Source organism: Pipra filicauda, unplaced genomic scaffold, assembly GCF_003945595.2.
Source record: "Pipra filicauda isolate LSUMZ 115617 unplaced genomic scaffold, ASM394559v2 scaffold143_size2779998_pilon, whole genome shotgun sequence".
In the NCBI taxonomy this organism is placed as follows: Eukaryota; Metazoa; Chordata; class Aves; order Passeriformes; family Pipridae; genus Pipra; species Pipra filicauda.
This window is the reverse complement of record NW_024103918.1, coordinates 1521647-1545167: the sequence shown is the minus strand read 5'-3', so window position 1 is coordinate 1545167 and position 23521 is coordinate 1521647. Positions and strand designations below refer to the sequence as shown.

Sequence of the window (23521 nt, the reverse complement as noted above, 5' to 3'; positions counted from 1 at the left end):
TCTTGACTATCTTCATTTTGTCTGTGGCAGTTCTTCATGACTCAGACTCCAGAAGGGCTCGTGATTGTGTGGGTTGCCTCTGGCAAAGGCAAGTAGCTTGAAAGTGTCTGTCTGTCTGACTTTTACTTCTCTCTGAAAACAAACACTGAAATGCCTATTCCCTGTGTGGCTGACCCAGCTGCTGTGCCTTGCCTGCTTGTTGGGATACAAAATGATTAATCTCCTTCTACATAGTTCAGTACTTAAACCATATGTGAAGGGGGCACAAGGGCTTTTATATAAAGCAGGGATAAAAAAAGACTTGTTTTACTCTTAATGAAGAAATAATTTCCTTAAGAACAAAAAGCTCTTCGCAGCCAGTGCTTATAAATTGCTTAATTGGAAATACACATAACAGTCCTATGAGGATTATCCGAGTGCTTCTGGCTGGAATTAAGAGTCAGGAAAGAAAAGTTATTTTAGAGATACTAATAAAACAGGAGGTTGTGAAGGCTTCTGGGATATATACAGATGTTTTATTTTAGGCTTTGCATATAAAGCTGATTTTTAACCAATTTGTTATTGGTTTTCAAGCTCTGCTGATTAGCCTTCAGGCAGAGATGAGTGAAAATAAAGGGACAGACCCCCAGATCAGAGGGAGATAACTCAAGAAAGGTGGACTGATTTTTTTTTTTTCAGCTGAGACTTCAGGCTATTGGGCCTGCCAGGAATGTCCAGGGAGCTATGTGAGATTTAATCAAATGTGCCAGAAACACAGCTTTGGCAGTACCTTCCCTTGTTTCCTAATAGGTATCAAGCCTCTCAACAATCCTCTGCTTTCTGCAGGAGATGACAACTGCACAGACAGGCTCCTTGCCCAGCTGCAGTGGAAATGCCTTCCTCTACCTCCTGCCACAGCCAGCCTCCTCCTGGGAAAGGGGGAAATGGTGGCTCTTGCAGCTCCACCACTGCCACCTCCTCCATTTAATGAGCTTTTCCGTGCAGGAGCAGTGCACCAGCAGGGCTGCATCAAATCCCTGGATTCTATGTACTTTGCTAAACACAAATATGGAGCCTCTCAGCCACCCCCACACAGCTTCAGCCACCACAGCTTCTCCTGTCCCTTGGAGGCAGCAGAGAGGATGGGAAATGTCTGCCTGCTCCGCAGGGCTGAGATTCATCTCTGCTCTGTGACCCTACAAGCCCTGTGCAAAACAACTTGCTTCTTTCTGTAGCTCTTTGTTTAGAGCCCAGCTCCAGGGTCAACTTCCAGGGCACATGAGGCCCTTCTGTCACTGAATGACCCCCAAACCTCTGGTGGCTGACAGTAAAGGCACCTGCTTCACCTTCCTGCAGCTGGGTTTGCTTATTTGGGGTTGTTTTGGACACTGCATCCAAAGGCCGTGCTGTCATCACCAGCCAGACACGGTGAGGGGCAGCTGGTGGCAGTGGGTTCCCTCACCACTCCAGGGTCTCCCCACAGGGATGGGGTCCCCTCACAGCCCCAGGGTCACCTTGTTGTCCACGAAAAATTTTTACCCAGTGTTCCAAAGCCAATAATTACACACTCGAGAGAGACATTGATTATTTCAGAGTTGCACAAGCCTGAGTGCTCAGTGGTATTCCACAAATCAAGCAAGCCAATTATTAAAACTTTTTATTATTTCTACATTTTGGCAGTCCAAGGCATTAATGTTCATTGGTTACAAGTTACATAGTTCTTTTATTAATCAGTATTCTATCTTCTACTGGTTAATGGTTCTCTTGCTTCTCATGCTAATTAGTCTGCATGCTCAGTCTTCCTCCTCTTTCGGGTTGGTGGCTTTCTTGGGTTGGTGGTTCATGAGTCAGTGGTCGCGATCTCCCCCTGCCAGAATTACCTTTTACCCAGTCAGAGCTGATGCAGCACAGTTGCTGAGTTGTCTTTATTAGTTTTCTTCCTTGCCTGGGAAGTTCTGCCAAATGTCCTGGTGGCCTGTAAACTCTGCATTCTTCGTGCCCACTATCAGTGGTACACCCTTCTCCCCAGGCTCAGTTAACCTCCCCTCGGTCTGAAACATGTCGAGGCCCTAAACCTTAAGAAGGCAATTTCACCAACAAGTAATTTGTCTTTCTAACACCCGGACATCACTCAGAGCTTACTTCCCAGCAGCTCTCTGTTTCAAAGATTAAATATCTTTTGTTGTTGTTGCTGTTGTTCTTGTTCATTAGGCTTGAAAGTGTGCAGAGAACACCCTTTCCTAGGAGAACTTTCACACGTTCCACGTTTCGCGGCGCCCTCCCGGCCCCCGGGCCCTCACGGCGGCCGAAGGGCGACGGCGCCATCTCGCGGCCGGCGGCGGCACCGCGGCCCAGGCCCGGCCCTCGGGAGCCCTGGGGGTGCCCTTCGCTCTGGGAAGTGTGAGCAGAGTCGTAAAAAATAAAAACAAAAACAAACAAACAAACAAACCCCAAACAAGACAAAGGCGGTGCGTGGAAATGATCGCCGGTAGCAGCGGCACAGGTGTGAGCAGCTGTTTTTCGCTCCCCCTGCGCCGCAGCTCTGGCAGCCGACAAGCCAGGGCATGCCTGGGCGAAGGGCGGGCTGTCGATAATCCCTTTTTATTCCCATCCTGCCTTGCCCAGCTGAGTGTCCTTCGTTTTATGAGTTGCAGTCTTTATTTTCGCTTCTGATAAACGGTGGTATTCCAGCTCAAAAGCCCCACAGGGCTCATGTGCGACTGATGATGAGGGAAGGTGGAAGAAAAGGTCTCTCTTTGGAAGACGGATCCACTTCAAAGCTGTGGCGATTTGAGGACTGACTGCCAAAGCGCAGGGAGCCATGCAGGGAAGCAGACAATAGCCAGGCAAGACTGGCCTTTCAGGCAGCACTGCAGGAATAAAAGAAGAAGAAGAAAAAACACTTAAAAATATTTGAAATGTAAAACTTAAACACGGCATTTTCATTTTAAAATAAATTCCTTTTTTTTTTCTTTTAACTGGTGAGAGCATACTCATTAGCAGCTCCCCTAGGTTCAGCAGTTTCTAGATGTTATTGCAGATGGTATAAAGATCCACACAGAGAATAGAAGCAGTAACTACTACAAACTAAAGCTGCAGTTGCCTATTTAAAATCTGGCCTGGTCTTAAAGGCAAGGACTTGCCTGCCTGAATCTTAGAGCAGTTGCGCTGACAGGTCCAGCAGGGAGGCTTGGAAAAACCTGGCAGGCTGGCACCAGGGACGTTAGTCATGGAGTCCTGCATGGCTGAGGCAGGGTCTTTTTACTCTAAAAATAAGTAAGACTCACGCAGGACGTCTTTCACATCAGCCATGGTGCCTGCATGTGCGTTCATGCTGCGTGCTGTATATCGTGTGCAGTGTTCATCCCCTCCAAGGCAGTGGGGACAAAAGCTCAGGCCAGGATGGAAGGGGTTCCTCAGGTCTAAACATCTGCAAAAGGGGGATAAGAGTGGCCATGGACAGGTCTAGGTTTGGACTTTGTTATTTAAGTGATGGGTTTTTTACTTGAGGGGATGGTGATGATGTGTGTTGGGGTAGAACTGAGACCTTTGGAAACCTGGTTCATGTTTTCAAGAGAACACAAACCACCAATCTGCTTCTAGAATCTGTTAATTCTGCAATTTGGGAGAGCTGGGTAATTTTGTGGCAAAGATATCCTCAGCCTCCCTGATCCCAAATTTGGGTAACTTACCATACCTTATGCCTTCCTGAGGCTCACCAGATCTGAGTGACCCTGTCTATGTGAGCATGCGAATTTCTGAGTGCTTAGGGAACACACCTTTAAGCAGGAACTTAAGCAGAACTCTTTCTTCCTATCATTTTGGCTTTCCTTTTATTAAATCCCAAATTATGCATGGAATGTAATTTTATCTCTGTCTGTCACCATGCTGGTAGAGAAGTGAGCCAAAGGCTGTAGCTATCACCAAAGCTCAGTTCTACCCACAGAAGGAGTCCCATAAAAAACCCCATTTGATCAAGCAGTCAACTCTATCGGTGAGAAGTTTAGTGTCTGAAAATATATGTATCACAGCTGAAAATAGCATCTCCCTAAGATCTGTAAACTCAGAAAAAGAGTCTGCTTACAGTGTCACTGCCTGACACCTTCCAGGCAGAAGAACAGAGATTTTTGTTCTGTAGTAGTTGCTCATTTTCGGCTTCAGTCAAAGCCTCAAAATCAGAAGCGACTTTTAAAAAATACTGTCTGGATTTCCCTTGAGATCTCAAGACAATGTGTTTTACAGAACCACAGAACAAAAGAATATTCTGAGTGGGAAGGGACCCACGAGGATCCAGCTCATGGCCCTGCACAAGACATCCCCAAGAGTCACACCATGCGCCAGAGAGGATTATCCGAATGCTTCTTGAACTCCGGCAGACTTGGTGCTGTGACCACTTCCCTGGGGAACCTGTTCCAGTGCCCAACCACCCTCTGGGTGAAGAACCTTTTTCTAATATCCAGCGTAAACCTCCCCTGACACAGCTTCATGCCATTCCCTCATATCACTGGTCACCATAGAGAAGAGATCAGTGCCTGCCTCTCTGTTTCCCCTCATGATGAAGCTATAGACCACAATGTGGTCTCCCCTCAGTCTCCCATTCTCCAGGCTGAACAGACCTCAGCCATTCCTTGTATGGCTCCCCCTCAAGGCTCTTCACCGTCTCTGCAGCCCAGTGCTGAGAGTTGCTCCAGAGGGACAGGCATTACCTCATTGATAGAGACCCTGTAAGTACTTCTTTCATTATCTGGACCTAATTATGTTGGATGCCACGTACATATGATAGATCTGGGTCAGTTTTCTTCCTTGTAAAACTGTGTTCGTATAAATTTTGATATTTTAAATTTTCATTCCAAATCAGAACTGAAGCGTATTTTGCAATATTGTCATTTTTGGTAGCATAGAAACGTCAATTTCCAATCATCTTTAATGATTATTTCCTTTTCTAATGCTTGTCAGCCTCTTCTTCACCCACTTCAGAAGCCTTCACTGTTTTAAACATACCAAGTCTGCTCTAACTCAGGAGACAGTTAAGGTATTTCTTATGTGCACACAATGTACAGCATGATAGAGAGGGGCTTTGTTCAGCGTTAGTGGAGATCTCTCCTGTTTAATTCTGCATCAAAGAACAAGGTGTTCTACTGCTGAAGTTAAAAGCAACCTTAGAAAGGAGCAATACCACCTGCCTGGTTGCTCATTCCCGTTACCAGAGCCCCTGTCCCCTTGGGTGGCACCGGCACTGGTGTGACAGCATCATGACCCAGCTTTGCTGTGGCTTGCTTGGTCGAGGGCAGGAGTAGGGAGCAGGGAGGCAGCAGCAGGCTGGACCTGTGTCTCTGAACTGCTTATGCCAGTGCCTGCTTATACATGCTTGAAGACTTCATGACAATATCTCCAGAGTGTGGACAGTGAGGGCATTATATTGCCTCAGTTTTGAGACTGGTTCCTGATATTCTCTGTGATCCTGATCTCTAGGAGAAAGTGGCAGGGGGTGGTTTCTGCATTGCTGTGCTTGTCATAGCTTATACTGTCATTTGGGATTCTCCAGACTATTTTCCCTATTTCTGTTCAACTGTAGGATCTGCATCCCACAAGGCATCTTGCCATACTGCTTGTTCCAATCCTTTTCTTCCTTTCTCCCAGGTTTTCTTGCATGAGTCTGACAACTCTGTGATAATCATTCCTCCCCCTCACAGCTCTTCATGGGAATCTGCGTGGGTGGGCATAGCTGGTGTACAGAGCACAGCTATCTTCTCTCTGTATGTACTCACAAAATTTGCCAAAAGCCTTCCCACTAGCAATAAAATTCCCCTTCACAGGAGATCCATAGCAAAATGGAAACACGCTTTACTAGAGCTGGAACTGAGACTGGAAAATTATGACTGATTTTCCAAATCAAGCATCCCTTAGGAGTCACCCCCGGAGAAATCTGGCTTTTTGGCTCCAGAGTGGCTTCCAAAGTGCTAGAGGCGCCTTGGGAGCTGGCGTCTTGGGAACTGGAGCCCGATGGCTGTGCACAGCCATCTGTATCATCAGCTGAGTGAGTTGGTGCAGCAAAACGCAGTGTATGCTCCCAGAAGGCACTGCTGCTGTGCTGGCCAGACAGACACAGGATAGTATGGGACATGCCAAGCCTATCAGCTCCATTTGGGGTGACTCACTTGGGGAGGTGCACTGGAGTAACTGAGGTGTGGGCAGGATTTCGGTCAATGCGTCATCTGCTTGTGACAGTGCTTCCCCCCACACAAGGGAATATACCCTTTAAATTTCTCGCTCTATTTAAATACCTGTCTTGCTGCCTGCTGGTGCATGGGCTCCAACTAACTACAGCTGTAAAAAACCCGATACCTAGATGAGACTGGCTCTGAGGGATGTGTCAGCCTGGGACTCCCTCAGCTGCCAGAGCAGCTCGCTGATGCCCTGATTGTCAGCCTCAGCAGAGCTGCCAGGGCATGAGAGAAATTCAGTCAGATTCTTATTCTCAAATGAGAAAGGTGGAAGCAAATAAGCCAGAAAACTTATATCTTTGGGGACCACATTCTTGTGGTGAAATAGTCAGGGCTAAGTCTCCCACTATGAAGGCAAGGAGATAGTCTTAATCTTCTTTAAGTGATATCAGAGAAACAGCTCCCCTCTCTGCATTCTTCCATGAAACCAATAACTTACAATGCAAGCACAGGCTCAGAGTAGTTATCCTTGGGTTATAGCTTGTGTGTACTAGGGCGCACTGAGATCTGTAGGTACAGTTGGTGGTGGAGGTCTACTCATGTGATTATCATCATCATCTTCCAAACCAGCTACTCATCACATGAAATGCTTTGGGTAGCTGTTTGTGACAGAGCTTGTGCACAGAACGTGGTGGATCATTACCCCACGGAGAACACAGAGGGTGGGAGGTGCACATCTGCCTGAGGGCTTTCAGCAGCCTAGAGGAGAAGTTGGTGCTGGAAGCCTTGCTGGGGCATCTTGCTGTACAGAGAAAAACCCTAGAAAGGAAGGGATCTTGTTGATGGAATACAAACCAGACAAGGAGAGGAGGCTACTGGCACTGTTATGTTCACTGGAAACAGCTACGTGAGCTGAACTCCAACCTAAAACTGGAACTCTCCAAACCCAATTACCATTCACCCCTGTTGAGCCCCTTCTTCTGACTCATCAGTATGAGTTCACCTCATCACTTGGGGTTGTCTTCTGACAGCACAGCGAGATACTGCAAGCCTGTGAAGGAAAATATTTTCTTCTTCAAATCACATTTTTGGAGGTAATGGCTCAGCAGTCAAAAATCATCATCAAACAACAAGATGAGCCAAAGCAAAAGCAAAAGATACTGGTGGATGGTTTTGACCAACTGGCTAATGAAAGACACATCAATTTTATATTGCAAGTTTATTATAGTAATACAGTCAGATTAAATGATTTTCACAGCTAATATACCTAATTATCAGACTATGTATATATGCTTTATTCCAGCACATTACAATCTTTTTATCTTTAATCATGCAGCAAGTAATGTACAAACACAATTATAGGGCAGATTTTTTTCCCCTAAATATTACAAAAGTATGGCTTTATAAGAAAGTCGCAGCATACAGTGAACATTCATTTGTATTTGGGCATGGCAACATTCAGTATTAATCAGTGAACAACAGCATCTGTCACTGCCATGCTGATTCCAAAAAAACCAAGGGAACTGGGAACAGGGAAATGCCCATCAGTGTTAGAGAGATGGAAAATATATATCTATATACATTCAAAGTACGAAAAATGTAAAAAATTATTTTGGGGATTAAGTATCACTTTTATTTGTATGCTGAAGCCAGAGTTACGGAGTCTCGAAGAACATAAATACACAAACGGTTTCTGTCTTCCTTTAGACCAACAAACATCAGGAGTGATACAATTGACTTAAAAAGCGCTACTTCAGGTGTAAAGAGGTCAGAGGTCAGAATCTGGCCTGTCCTTCCTGCTAATGGTGCTGCAAAAATAGACAGAAGCATATGGTTAGGAAGTCATAGGCAGCTGAATTTTGCTGGCAGCCCAGAGAAAAGAAAGACAAAGATGTATGTTTAATAGATTTTATTTTTTAAAAAATGGATTCTAGAATAAAATGTGGCCAGCATCACAAACCCTTTGCTGGACGATTGGAGTTGCTGGCAAGCAGAAGCGCTTGTGCTTGGTATTCAGGGGTGAAACACCCATTTCAAGAGCAAAGCTGATGCTTCTTTACAAGAGAAGAAGAAATGTCCTTACCTGTCAGCAGCACAGAGCCTGGGACGCACAATGAACTCGTGCAAAGGCTGCTTCCTTAAGGCGTCGATCGCTGGGTACGAGCAGTGCAGTAAGTACTGTCAGTCAGTTACGGGTTTTACCAGGAGAGGGCAGCCAGACACAGACATCCGTGTGCGCACATGCACCCACACGTTTTCACTCACACACCCCCACACAACCCCTCCCTCGCCACACCCCCCCCCTCAAGTCACTCGCTGTGCTCACTGAAATGGCTCTCACCAAAACTGTAGTCACACACATACCGAGACAACTCAGATCCTTACAATGCTACTCCCCAAAATTGAAATTAAAAAGATGTAACCTGCTGAGCCAACCTGTAATCCAAAGATTAGAAAAGACTTTACCCTCTCCCCTTTTCGCTGCTGTTTTTATTTTTTTCCCCAAGTTCAGAAATACAGATTTTAGCAACACTTACTCAGTATGCATATATGCAAAATGTAAACATCACCACACAGCACCTAGCACCCTTTTTGATTTACAAAGTCACCAACATGTTTCTCATGCAAGCACAGGGATTTTTCAAGACTGTCAGGTTGCAGGAAGTCTGCAAAATACTTTGAGTTTACTTTTGCTAATGACCTGGCTTGGAAAGAATGGAGAAAAAAACACAATGCAGACAGGGCTGAGGTAGATTTGGCCATATCTGATGTAATGTCACTCTATTGAGAAGAAGACAGATAGGATCTCAAACTTTAACAGATGGGTCACCACAAGATAAGCAAACTGGGTTTAGGGAGAAGATTGTCCCATTCCATAAGAAGGAGGGCCCATTCTGCAATCATATCACTACAGGCAATGGAAAGAGTTGCCACCACAACACTTATAGCCCTAAATTTTGGCCCAATGGGACTGCACATGGGAGGTCCAATAGTAGCTCCATGACTGAGGGCCAGCTAGTACTTGATCTCTTGTTAAAACGGTCAGGAGAAGGAGAAATGAGGGGGCTGTGGAGTGATCTTTCCTGTGTGGGTAACTGCCTGTTACGCATTGGGGTGAACACACTAGGATTTTTGCATGTTAGCCAACAGTGGACCAGGCCGTGGTACCAGTCACAAATATGCCCCAGAAAGAAACTGCTCAAGACAATCCATCTTCTATCCTCTCTCTGGGCAACTGGATAGAGGGGAGCCTCCCACATGGACAAATGCATGCATACAAGCATCCCGCTGTCAGCTACAAATCCACCCATAAGCCTGAAGGGCCTGATCCCTGACCTTTGCAATGATCCACAATTATTATGGCCAACAAGAAATCCCTGCACCATTTTAGACTCAGTTGCTCCCAGTGGGTTGCTGTGGCTCTCTGAGTACAGCCTCCTGCCTTATTAGAAAGTGCTCTCCATTAATGCCAAGAATCCCTACCTGTCTCCTTGGATTTGTAAGTCTAACAGCCTTCCCCTTCCTCCTGTCTTTTCTGCAATTCCTTATAGCACAAAACTCTCATGGTTTCGAGCCAGCGCAAAAACAGTGGATGATTTCCATTCCCTCCTTTCCTGGGATCTCTGCTCCCGGGGCCTAATTACTATTCTAATAATATCCATCACCAGCCTCCTCCGCCTCTCACCCACCGACATCCGGATGAGATACTGCAGTGCTACTGGGAACAAACCCAATCCTACTCCTCTGGACTCCAGGGGTACCACAGGGGCCATACTCTGCACAGTTGCTCTGGTCAGTCATGGGCAGCGAGCACCTGCACTGTCCTCTGTCTTGAGCTCCAGGTTTTTGTGGGGAGGGGTGGGGCATATGTTCCAGGGCTTGGGAGCCTGCAGGGCTTGGCAGAAGCAGCTGAGCCACCGCTTATGATGCAAATCTGCCTTGGGCCCTGCTTTTCGTCCCAAGCCGTGACAGCCTCTGTCTGCAGCAAAGCCTGCTGAGGGAGCAGCCTCCCTGCAAAACCCTCACCCAAGATTGACCCTGAATTTCCCCCTTCACAGCCTCTCCCACTGAACAAGGAGGAATAGACACAGATGGAGAAAGACATGCAAGTCCCCAGGGGCAGGGGCAGAAGGATACTGCAGAACCAGGGATGTGGGATTTCAGGAGAAGGGTTAACCCCTTCATGGCCTGCTTGCCACTTTTAGGGCCGGGCTGACATTTTCTCCGCCTCACAAGCAATCCTGCATATTCACCTGCCTAGCTCAGGTGGCACTGGCACTGAGGTCCTCCTATGGCATGTGGGAAGGAAAGGCTGGGAAGAGCACCCCAGGGTCTCAGAAAGCATGTTCCAGTTTGCTGTGACTGATGTGTTGTGCATTCCCACAGGAAATCTCCACCTGGCCATGCCTGGCATCACCAGTGCCCTGGCATACAGGAGGTACCCCATGCAGAGGGAAACTGAGTGGAAGTGCTCCCTGTACTGATGGGAAAAAAGAGTCCAGTACAGCCTCCGTGGCACAGGCGGGGAATTAGCCAGATGAGACATGAGCCATTTTTGCACAAAGCAATTGAGATGTGACTAAACATCCTTTCTTAGCCATAGTCTTGCTAAAAGGGTTTTGTGCCCTACAGACTTTGGCTCCAAGTTCAGTTGAAGAGCGGAGTGAGTTCTTCACTGCTGCTCAGTGCGGATCTGGGAATTGAGTTACACTACTCCAGCAGAACAGAGGGTTGGGCTTACAAAGAGAGAACACAAATAAGGGATGTCCCCCAAAGGGAGTGGGGGCTCTACCACTGCTGCTCCATTGGTGCTGAGAACAGCCAGGAGAGCAGGACCAGTGCCTTGAACAGAGATGGCTCTGCCTGAGCAGTGAGGTTCAGAGCTACCCAGAAGGCGGGGAAGCCCCAAACCCTCTTTCTGCAAATACACCCCACCTGCAGTGCCCAGTCAGTGGGAACTTTTTGTCATTTCCAGGGTCAGACTCTCTGTCTGGACCCGGGTGGCAAAAATACTCTAATTGACAGCAAGGAACAACTTTTGACAGCAGAACATCACACCCCAGTTTAGGATAACTAACAAGTGCTGGTGGCTCTGAGACCCACTGGGAAACCAAGTTAGTGAGCTACATCTCCTGTAGAGATATGTTCTAAAACACAAGTCAGAGAGAAATAGTGTCACTTATGAAGGACAGGGCTTCCACTGACCCTGCTCCAATTGCCATTTGTTTACTGGGCAACAAGGAAAATGGTTCCTTCCCCACTGCACAGGTCTGTAGAGGCATCAGGGCTGGGATTGTCTTTAACCCTCTCATTCCCAGGTGAGACAGGATGCTTTCTGTCAGCTGTTCTGTGGGTTTCTATACCCCAATCCCCCAGGAATATACACTCACTGCCCCTCTCTGAACTCATGCCCTCCACATGACCTGCTGTAAAGTATCTTGGTAAAATCAGGTACCCTGCAGGATTGCCTCTGCTTCCCTGCAGCATCAGCCATGGACTTTGTGGTTATTAGTAGATGATACTAGATCACTGTTAGAAAGGAAACCTGACGTGTGAACCCTGTTGGTAGAGAATGGTGTTTCTCCCAGCTCTAGCAGAACACAGTCCCATAGTTACACCATTTGAAAATCCCATTGGGCGTGTGGGTAAATCCCACATGCCCAGTGTGTTCCTTTTTACCCAGGTACATTCCATGGGATAGAGTTATCATATTGGGAATTCAGATACACTGATACCAGTTGACAGCTAAGAAACCAAACATAACACAGTCTCGACTACAGTTAACCCTTCACATGCACAACAAAACAGAGAACAAGGAAGGCTTTTGCCTTTAAAAGTGCCGTGCCTGCAATCAGTTAGAAAAGACATTTAAAATCTTGTCACAAAATATTGGATTTTCCAGCATAGCCTAATAGGTTAAGTACTAAAATCACACTAAAATGCAGAGGGCGGTGGATGACCAGCTCCCCTAAGTTGCCTTTGAAAATCCAAGACCCAGCGAATAAAGTCAAGGAAAAACATTTACCACATTTTTTGTCGGTAGCTTTTTGCCATAGGATGGTAAGGGCTTTAGTGCCTGAGGTATAGGTAGTTCCTGGATGCTTTTAGGGAAGTGAGAAGGGGGAAGAGTCTGAAGAATAGTTTGCATAGCTTGCAGATATAAAGAAGCAGGTGTGTTCCCCACCAGGCTGTTGAATTTGTCTTCTCCCAGCAAAGCTGTCCAGTGGTCTGGATGCTCCTGCAGAACTTTCCGCATCTTAAACTGTGGGTTGGGCATGAAGAGCAAGAGGTAGTCGAGGCAGAGCTTCTTTGATGCAACATTGACTTTGGAGTCCCACATCTGCTCCAGGATGACGTCCAGAGGGGTAAGCCCTTTACTGTCCTCTATCCTGGGAGAGGCTCCATTCCCAAGGAGGATGAGGACCGTCTCTGACCTCAGCAGTTCACAGGCAAGGTGCAGGGGGGTTTTCCCATCTTCCAGATGAAAGCAGCCAGCCCTATTGATGTAGGAGTTCAAGCTGGGGAGCTTGTGTGCAATTTTGATGATCAGTCCCAAGATATCTCTCCTGTCATATGTGACCGCCATGGCCAAATGAGGAGCAGAGGATGGGCAATAGCAGAAGTGTTCCCCAGGCACCTTGAGAGCCTCCTCTGGAAAATGAGACAGCAGATACTGAGCATAAGGCAGGTGATTATGCACCACTGCATAGAGAAGGGCTTCTGAAGGTGAGTAGGTTCGTAGGCTGGCATTTTCCTCCCAGTAAAAATATTCCATAGTTCTCATGTCTTCCAGCATCCACACAGGCTTGTGATCTCTCACAGCCTGGTAGAACATATAGGATAAGAACTTGCAGTGCCTGCTTTGATCATCCTGCAGGCTGGCCTGGTTACTGGCCATGGCTCAGCAAATAAAGAGCAGCTCCACACAAAATCACTCCAGACTGTAAGATCAGTGCACTTGGAATGCCGGTCCCGATGCTGCTGCAACCTTCAGGCTGTCATTGCTGCCTGGACTGCACTAGCTGGAATGCATGGGCTGATCATCTCCACCCATTCATTGTTTTTCCCCTCACTGCAGTGGTTTTGTTTAGGTAAGCACAATCCCACAGGCTCAGTTAACCCGTGCCATGCAAGCAGATGGTTAGTAAGTACATCCCGCTCTGTGCGTGGCACAGGTTACTGAAACGCTGTCAGACTGCGAGTGATTTTATACACACACAGCCAGAGAGAACAGAGGGAGAGACTAAAATTAGCTTGAGAGGTGAGGCGGATTTCTGTCTGCATTTCATGTCTAACCAGATCAGCTCATACACTGCAGTAAGTGGAATAGCAATATTCCTCTTTCTTTTTTTTTATGTATGTCACTCGCGGGCACACACACACACACATTTCATTATACAGTAAAAAATATGTAGCAGTGTAAAATACTCCACAGCTGATAATACGCATGATTACATGCTCAGGAAATCAAGGGGTTGGTAACAGTAGCATCAGGAAGGGATCCCTATTTTGTGAATAATGGTATGGCTGGCCACTTAGGAGACACTGATGTTAATGGATTGTCTATAAAGCATTACCGATGTTTGAGATCCCGGCATTAATCTCTGCAGAGGGAAGAGTCAAACAGGCGTGTGCAGTTACGAGTCCCAGAGTCATAAAGCACATTGCTGGGTTTAAATGCCTGTCTTTGTTCAGCAGGGAAATACCTGAAGGGCCTCTGTGCTGCCCAGCAAGTGCATAAACAAAAGGTTAATGGCCAGACCCCACTGGTGGGTGGGGAGCTTTGATCTGAGCATTTCTCAGATGTCGGTGCTCTAGGACTGGGGTCAGAACAAGCAGCAATGGGGAGAATTGGGATTAAGCAACCAGACTTGTGCAACACCCTGGCAAGACACAGAGGACCAAGGCCTACAGGCTTGAGGGGGTAATCCCTGTTGGATGAGGCAGAAGAACCTGACCAAAATTAAATTAACTGAAAAGAAATGAACTAAACCAAACCTCCTTTATGGCGAGCTGTGTTTAAGGAAGGAGGGTTTCCATGCATCTTATAAATCAACAGATTGCAGTAAGATAGTATCTCACCGTTTTTAGGAAAACAGGGAAAATGCAGCAAATCAAGAGTTCTTTCTTCATTTAGCATAAAAGACAAACACATATTCAGTATATTCAAACAAGAGAGAATTCAAGTACCAAATCTGAACATCTCCAAATGGTGTTTGGGGTCATCCAAATAGAAAACCAAAGCTACTCACAGAACTGGGACTAGATCTTGCACAAGAAAACCAAAGCCATTCACAGAGCTGGGTCTAGAACTCGTACATCTTTCAAAGCATTTGAAATTTGGACTTAGGTTCTCAGAAGAGAGAGTTAGAATCAGTTTTGACTAATAGAGAGAGCATCCAAGAGAGCAGGAAGAGTTTTGAAGGGAAAAACTGAAAAACAAAACTGATTTTACCCAAGACAGCATTTACCTTTTCAGTTGAGGCCAAGAGACTCTTTAGACCTCTCCTGGGCAGATGCATTTTTCACATTTTGATGGTGATTTCAGCTCATAAAGTGATATGGTTATTTTGAACCTGTGAGAAATATAGCATGTTTGTGAGCTGTTCAGGAATCTTCTTACTGAGTGGTAGGCTGAAAATATTGTTTTGGGGCAAAAGGAAAAATTACCTCATATACAAAGACAAGAATTGAATGTTAGTATAACTGAAATCTTATCACTTTAATAAAATATAATTATTAGCGCAGGTCAAATTATTACAGAAAAGTAAACAATACTCCTATGCAGAAAAAGTTTCAGTAGTAGTAGTAGTTGTTGTAGTTGTAGTAGTAGTAATAAAATAATTTGAAACTCTTATGCATACCTTCTTATCTTCTATCCCTATTCCTGGTGTTATACTACCCCTGCCCGTGCTCATCTAGGTCCTAAGGTTGGTGGTGGTGTTACAGGGAATCACTGAAATCCAGAGCTGTTCAGTGGGAGGAATGTGAAGCTGATGGTGATGGTTTCTTTTTCCTCAATCTAGAATCTCCTGGCGGTCAATTTTACGATTGTTAACATGCTTTTACATCTTGTTTTTTTCTTCAATGGATTGAAACTCCATTTTACACCCAAATTTACTACAGATGTTGATTATATACATGTAAGATACTATTTCTTTGTCCTCTTTGCTACTCCTAAAACCATTTTTATCTAGCTCTGTATCTGCATTTTTGTCTGTAGGTGAGTTGTTGGTAGCTGTGACCTCTCCAGAGCCAAGCCTGTGCCCCATTTCCTACCATCTCACTGGTCCTGTACTCATCTGCACCTCATCCTGTGCTTCCACTTCTCAAGACCTCTGTAGTAACATCAGGCCCATGATTAACTCTGTTAACTCTGTTAAGATGGAGTTGCGAACACCTCATGGTGCACAGAAAAGTTACTTTTTACTGCCATCTGTATAAAACTATGGTTCTACCATACAGTGCTGGTCAAAGTAAATCAAATCAGCCACAGCTGCCTGGCTAGAAGGAAAAAAGTGCTCCTACAGCTAAACCAAATTGAAATGAAGCAGCAGGTACTCAATAATAGTCCCAGCAAAGCAAGTTTGCCAGGCCTCAGTCCTGAGCCTTTGCAAACCCAGTACAGAACCTGCAGCCTGCTGCCAGCAATGGCCATACTGTGCTGCAGGGATAGAGGGTTCCAATGGATCCTGTTTCTGGAATAAACTGAAGCAGAAAGGCTTTTTGTACTGCATGCCTAGGCTAAGGCTTGTCATCCTTTCCCTGACGTTTCTTCCTCCTGCCACTCTGTACAAAGACACAGGACGCAATAAGGAACACCCTGGAGATAAGAGTGAATGAAGATACCTTCTGGAAACAGACAGAAACAACAGCACATTTTAGTTACTGGGACTGAGGATAAATCACTTGTTTGTCTGGGAATGGGGCTTTCACGTTCATTGTTTCACTGCCTAATGGGAATTCTCTCCTTTAAGGGAAGACCAGGCATGCCATAGGCTCCAGCAGTCTAGGGGCCAATATGAGCTCAGCTCAGCTCCTTCCCCCATGTTTTTGCCTGGGCATACACAGGAAAAACTTAAAGGAAGAAGCTGTTTGTGAAGGAGAAGAACAAAAGGCTTTGGGGAAGATTAGGACCATCTCCAGCATTCTACATCTGTCAACAACTCCAGTGAGATGTTTCTCGCTCCCTTTCTGCCTTTTTCCGATGTTTTTTGTTGGCATCTGTTTGCAGGCAAAACTGATTTCAATTCCTCTTTGCCCTTTGTACAGAAGGAGCACAGGACAATCCAGCCAGGACATACAAAGAAGCAAAGCAATTGCCAGGTATCAGGTGCCTGAACACAAAGGAAGAGAATTACAGAAACCTGATCTCTTGATTTAGAGGTAGGCTGTTTTTCAGGATCCTGTCTGCTGGTCTTCTTCCTTTCCTTGGGGAAGAAAAACTGATCTGTAGGTGATGGATGATAACCCTTCAGCCATGGTGAGCCTCTAGCAAATGCTTGCTGTGTCCAGATTTCCACATCCAGCCCAGGCTGTGCAGCGCAGCCTGTGGACATGCCATGTGACAAATTAACACCCTTGTGCTCCACAAGGCTGGTTTTACAGAGCATGAAGGGTTTCTTTTATGCCCTACTACATGCTTACCAGCTCTAATTCATCCAGCTGACTAAACAAGGCTTTGGGATGGTGGAAAAATCTACAGTCTGACCTGTCCTGAATCACAGAATATTTCACTTCTGCTTGAAGGATTCAAACAGTGAATGAAACAACCTCTGACTACATTGCTAGAGGGAAGAAATGAAAATAAGCAGAGATTTACCACTTTGGAAAGCATTTGAATTACTTGTAATGGGACCAGCTGATGTGCTGCATGCAGAACAAATCAATCCCCAAATGGTTATTTACCTGCAGAAGTTTGGAATTGAAAGATAACTACCTGAAATGCACCAGTCATCTGCAAGATATGTAAGAGTGAGTCATCTAGAGACAAGTGAAGGACTTTCAGAAGATGTCCATGTTGCCAGTCGAGCACTGCTGTAATCCAGACGTGTCCTGCTCACAGTGCTACATCCAGATGCTCACCTGCACATTGTACCAAGACCTGGAGCACTTGCAAGAGTTAGGGAAGCTGGGGCAACACAGTGTTTTCCTGCAGGTTCTTGTTTATCCAGCCTGTAGAGGGCTTGGCTTGTTGTGTCCCAGTTTCACCCAGCGCTTCGCTTACCAAGTGCGATTAGTCTGAAGCTCTGCCGCAGCGAGCCACAAACAGTGTGCACAGAACATGCACATATCAAGAGTCTGAGCATGCCTCCACCTGTTCCTTTGTCCACTTGTAAACTCAGGGTATAGACAGTGTCCTTTATGTAGGAAATGTTTCCAGCACAACTGGGTGTTGACAGGGAGCAAACATTCTAGAAGCAACAAGACAGTGTGTTGGCCACCGAGAGCACAGGTCAGTGCAACATGAGCATGGTGAGACCGATGCCAGACGATGAGCTTCCTTGTTTATGGCAAAGCAGAGCCTGCTGCAAATGTGATAGCATCTCCACAACTGGGAAAGAAGGGAAGTGTAAGGCTGAAGATGGGTCTTGACACAGAATCTCCTGTGTCTCCAGTTTCACAGGCTAATTTATACTGACTGCTTAGGTCAACCTGCAAAATCCCTGGCATTGTAACACTTGGTCACTAGTGCTAACACATTGTGCTACATCCTCCATGTCTGTGAAAAACTGTCTGAGAGAGATGCAGATAGCAAAGCATGAAGTGACATGGGGTTAGCAAACTTCTGAACTCTGGCCCCTCACAGCAACTATCCAAAATTTTTAACAGCATTTCTTAAGTAATGATGAATATTTATTCCTTTAATCCATCTTCTTGTTTCAAGGAACAAAAGCTATAAAACACCTGGTAGGTGCCTGTCTCTACCCTAGGTGAAAGCTGAATTCTTTTTTTCAGAGCCCTTCTCATCTCTGCTGGCATATGCACCCCCAGTTCTAACTCCCACTGCAGGCACTGGCCAACTGCAAGGGCAAGCTGAAACTGTCTGATTGTCACTGTGTGACCTGAGGGTCAGAGAGACCTATGGCATAATACCAGCTCTGGCCACTGACTCTGAGGTACAACCTCCCTTACCTTCAGATGAGGGATGAGGGAATATTTAGTGTTTCCCAAAGCAGTTTTTCTCCTAAGCCTCAGCATGAGGAATGCTGCAGGAGGCAGTCGTAAGGGTCTGAACAAGCCTGAGCAAGAGGGATGGGTGCTGGGGTCTCAAGCTGGACTGGTTTTAGGGTGAAGAGTGAGCTGGGACAGGAGATGGGTCAGGAGCAGGAGCCAAGGGAGGTGGCAGAACTGAGGAGTGAACTTTCTCAGAGCACTGGAGAAGACACGGAGCAATGAGGTGCAACTAGTACCCTCCTGTGTTCTGAACAGGGCTCTCATGGATATGAGATCCAGGGCCCAAATAAGCTATTAGGCTTATTGAATTCTCTGTTTTCAGGGAAACTGCTTGTGAGCAGATGGTGGGATTGCCAGAGCCTGAGAACTGTCAGGTGCTGCAGGATGGTCAGGGCAGAATCCTAACCACCAAGTATGAAATGCATTTTGTCTGTCAGCTCCTTTCCCATTTCTAAAGGCAGGAACTCAGCAAACACTGGGATAACTCCGAAGAAAGGATAATGATGTTTCTAACTCTCACTGAATGTCATACATATCTTCAAATGTAGGTTAGATCAAGCAATATGTTCGTGTCTGGAGGATGAGATGTCAACTTAGTTTAATCAACTATAAAAACAACAAGGCTCATTTTATTCCATTTTTTGAAAATGCTTTTGAGATTGCACAGAGCCTGCACACCAAGAATCCTGGTTTCTTCCATTTCTGTGAGCCCATTTGTTTCAGTTCCCAATCTTGTCCTAATTTGAGGCAACATCTCTCAAAGACAGCACATAAATAGACAGATTATCACGCCTCTTCCAGAAAGTAACCTGTCAGCTGAGCTCTGTTTAAAGAACAAAAAAGCCCTTGCAGACAGTCTGTGCCCACAGATACATTGAACCAGATGCTCTTTTTCCAGGGAATGCCTGAGACCGTGAAACAGTTTTATATTGTTGGACATTTTCCTTCCTCAGGATGATTACAGGTATCAGTGCCCTGTTTCACCACACCTCTGTGTAAGTGTCAAGGCTGACAACTGCTGAGAAAGCATTCTGGAAGGCATGAATACATTTATCTTCCAACACTGATGAAAAGCAGTGCTTTTTTACACAACCCATAATTAACTCATGGAATTCAGTGCTCCACAGTATCAGTGAGGCTAAATGCTTTGCAGTTTCCAAAGTAAGATTTTATTTTTTCTGTAAATTAAGGCCTTTGTTCTGTGCATATGCAGGAGCTGACACTACACCAAAATGGCAAATCCAAGGCTCTACCACCATGTAGGTAGGCAAGTAAATAAAAAACTAAAGCTGTGCCATTCCTAACAGAATGATGACAGATTTGTCTGAACCTTCTTAATTGTTTTAGTGCTTGCAAACAAGAGCTGGTCAGAAAGTTAACATCTGAGTATTTTTGTGGGGGAACTGCCAGTGCCACGAGGTTGAGCTGCTATGCAAATTCCGTCTTTTGACAAAACTAATGGTCCAAAAAGGAATGAACATATTTTTTAAATTATTTTTATTGAATCCCTCACAAAAGAAGAATCCAGGCTGTGAGCAGCTCTGTTAAACCCCACAGTCTGCAAGTTGTAAACCCATAATTAACTGCTGAAGGTCACTGAAAATAATCTTCAGGCTTAGTATAATCACAAAATTATTTGTCAGGAAAGTTTTTGCACTGTCTTTTGAGGCCTCAGAGACTGAGAGAGACTTCAAAATTAATTCAGTCATCACGAGCACCAGGGCCTTCATTTTGTTGTCTCACAGACAATATACTTTATCCAGAGCCAAAGATAACCCCTCACCACAATGTTTCCAGTGGGTTAATCTACAGTGGGTTTTTAATCTTGGGTAAGTGCACAGACTGATCAACAATTAGCACTTCAGAACTACCTGCAAATTGTATTCCTCTGAGTAAGTTTCCTCTTGACTTCATTGTGTCTAACGTTTTGTTCAAAGATTTGTCTTTGAATAGTGGCACTTGTGATGACTTGGACAGTGACAAATTGCTTCTACTGTTACATATAATAAGTTCAGGGCCTTCTAACCAGCACCTGGTCACCTGTTTCCTCCACCTTTATGGTTTAATGTAATGTGAAGTCGGCCAGTGAGAGTTCACTCAACAGCAGATGGATTACTAGAAAAATGCAAACAGGAAAATCCGTAAGGCTGATTAAAGAAGCATTTTGGTGCCTCACAAATGCTTTGAGCACAGTAGATTCCTATTAAGTCCATTGAGGTACAATGTTTGGAGTGTGAACTTTCTGTGGGAGGGCTGCTTCAGTGCTCCTTCATCAGCACTCAGGAAAATATAATCCTGGACACCTCTGAGCTGCCTGACTATACAAATACTATAAATATCAGAAACCCTGAAACAGCTGTTGCTGCATAACAGCCTTGAATGACATCCCAGCCAACAGCTGTTGAATTGAACACTAAAGGAGAATTTAAAGATCTTCACAAAGTTACCCTTTTTCTGACTGAAGCCTCTGGCTCATGTTGATTCAGGACAGAAAAATAAATTCTATTTGTGCCTTATTAAACAGAATGAAATGTTTATCAGTAATGTTCCAAGGATATTGAATTGCCTTAGCATACTGCAGGATTTAAGGTAATCACTCCTATATTTTGTTTAAAAAGAGTCTTCTGCCCATCATTAGCAAAACTGTCTCCTTTTGATGAAGTTGATTACTCGTAATAAGGAAAGAAATTTTACTACAAAGTAACTGCAGTGAGAGGCAGAAATCAGCTCAATTGGTAGACCTTTGCTGGAATGTAGAACAATGGCTTAATTTTTCAATATACATGTCAGTTGGGTGCTGGTTGTCTTCCGTGTGCTTTTGGTTTTGTGTTCTTTAGGTAAAGACTTAAGAAGTAGAAGCTCTTTCCCTCCCTAAAATGGAGCCTGCACAAGCTCATGTTTACAGTCACCTTTCAGGGTGACACAGGCCAGACTGCTTTTGCAAACACCAAACACTAGTTTGAGATCTCAAGAGCGAAGTCCTAAAATCAAACCAAAACATCAGTGTGGCCCTCTTTTCTTAATGGAATATGAGACAATTTGCAGAAGAAGAGATATACTGGCAGAAAAATTCCTCTGGGTGCCACCCTAATAATAATGCAGGTTAATGAAGGGCCATGGCCTATATTCATGTTCCGGGACTGCAAGCTCCCCTTTGCTCAGCAGCACATGCTGCAGTTGTGTTGTGTGTTGCACAATGAATGTGGTTTCTCCCCTCTTCCTCCTTGTGTCTTGCATTTCTACACCAAGGTGTGGTCAGTGAATCAAAAATCCAGGCTCTGGGGCACCAGGAATTAGACTGGGGGGATGCTGCTCTCCCTAACACAGACCGTGGTGAAACCTCACCAGATAGCTGAGGTGCTCTCCTTTTGCTTTGCCTGGCAGTGATGATGACAATGACAGATTATTCAAAGGGGCCTGCTGTCCTTAAATGCAACATCTAGTGACATTTGAGGTGAACTAAGGATGAGACACCTACACAGAGCACTAGAAAGACCTACTGAAGCTCCTTACCTTTCCACAAAAGCAGCTGGAGGCCACTGAAAATAACTTGGAACTCCTGTCTTAGCACTAATGTTAGAGATATTATGTGGCTTCACATGCTTCAGTAGCCACCCTGCGCAGCGTGAGTGGGGACTCCTCCCTCATCTCAGAGCTGTTGCTCGAGAATGTGTGGGTGGCACAGTGCTGTGCACACCCCTCACCTCCTGAAGGCCAGCTCAGCTGTGGGCACTGAAGACGGTGAATGCTTGTTCAAAGCTACTGTAGTCTTCAGTGGAAGGTTTTTATGGAAATAGTTCTCTGAATTGCTCCAGAAAAACTTCTGGTGAGGTCTGACCCTGGCAGGGCTAAAGAACAATCAGGGTTTCTAGAAACAGCCTCTCTTTGGTCCTTTTACTTTCAGGGCTGCTGTGGAGCCCAGGGATACCCTAACAAAATCCTGCCATGCCAAGTCCCGGGGACAGCCCATGGGCTCACAGGCTGGCTTGTTCCCTGAGCACAAGAGCCTTTGGAAAACGCACAGCCCCCTTGAGTAAGGTTCCCAGACAGCCGTCCCTCCTGACACCCCACAGCTCCATCAGGCAGGTGACAACAGAGCCAGGTCTCATCATTCTTCTACCAGCCTTGATAAACACCAGCAGTAGCAAGAGATCAGCAAGAGCCTTGATGTTGGCAAGATGAAATGTTGTTCATCCCTAAATGATATTTGAATTCAGAGATTTGGATCTTGATCTGGGATCTGAAAATACCCTGAAAATAGAAGCATCTTTGTGCAACAGGAATTCATTCTCCCAGCCAGCCCCAGTTGTCAAGACTCACTCCTTCTCAAAATGAGGCCATCTGTCATGGAAACAGGCATCTAACTTTAACCCAGATTTGAAACTGCTGTCTTGGAGGTTTGTAAATAAATCCCAGCAACCCCCCAGCTGTTCTCAGGCTCACACTGAGGGGCCACATCTGCTCCAAAAAAAAAAAAAATCTGAATTTATATGAGTCACACATCAACTTATTCTATGTAAAAACACTGTAACAGCAATGCCAAAAAAAAGCTGTCTGTGTGCCAGCAATGCCATGTTTACATTAAAGCCTGTCAAATATAGCCCTGAAACACTACATAAATAGGTGGAAATATTGAATGTGCTGCTGCATGATAAAATCAAAAGTGTTAAACTATTACAGGTATCTAATATGCATTATCTTCCTCATCCTCTTTGTCAGGCAGAATCATTGTCCTCCTGACGGCCATGGCTCCTGCAGCAGAAGGGGACTGGCATGAGCAAGCCTGTTCTGCAGTTGGAGCTGTCCTCTCCCTGCACAACCCTTCTGGTCTGCTGTCCTATTTGGCAGCTCAGTGCTAAAACAGAATCTGCAAACTGTAAAAAACCTGTTGTAACTATATACCAGGGCCGGACTCTGCTCTGGTTCCATGTCATAAGTATGTTGGCATTTAAAACCTTCATGACTTTTGTCATGCAACTCTTATAAAGAGTGAAGAATTACTATTCACCCTGCTTTCCAAATTGGAAACTGAGGTTAGTTTTATTTAGTTTCACAGAGTCAGTGATTTCCCTGAATAACAGAGGCAGTCAATGTTTCTTCCCTTCCCGTGGTATTATGTTTTTTGACATAATACAAGTCTTTCCAGCTACCTCAGACTCACACAAGAGGTGGGACCAATATTTTGAGTGTCTCTGTGACCT

General features: G+C 45.3%; 1 protein-coding gene and 1 long non-coding RNA gene across 2 annotated transcripts; both read right to left on the bottom strand.

Annotated features, from left to right (window-relative positions):
- Positions 1–1610: 1610 nt before the first annotated feature.
- Positions 1611–13388, bottom strand: LOC113983664 (ankyrin repeat domain-containing protein 9-like). Its single transcript, XM_027713022.2, has 2 exons — positions 12169–13388; positions 1611–2849 (listed from the first exon to the last, which is right to left on the bottom strand). The coding sequence occupies exons 1-2, from the start codon at positions 13039–13041 to the stop codon at positions 2754–2756; spliced, it is 969 nt and encodes a 322-aa protein (XP_027568823.1). The 5' UTR covers positions 13042–13388; the 3' UTR covers positions 1611–2753.
- On the bottom strand, positions 7344–10891 carry LOC120322695. Its single transcript, XR_005562533.1, has 2 exons — positions 8227–10891; positions 7344–7951 (listed from the first exon to the last, which is right to left on the bottom strand). It is a non-coding gene; the product is annotated as an uncharacterized LOC120322695 (long non-coding RNA).
- Positions 13389–23521: the final 10133 nt, after the last annotated feature.

Bases quoted from the DNA above. Each gene is read 5' to 3' on its own strand.
- LOC113983664 (XM_027713022.2), bottom strand. From the start codon at position 13,041: ATGGCCAGTAACCAGGCCAGCCTGCAGGATGATCAAAGCAGGCACTGC. The intron at 2,850-12,168 runs GTAAATGTTTTT...TTATTCCTGCAG, and splicing joins AGCTACCGACAAAAAATGTG to TGCTGCCTGAAAGGCCAGTC.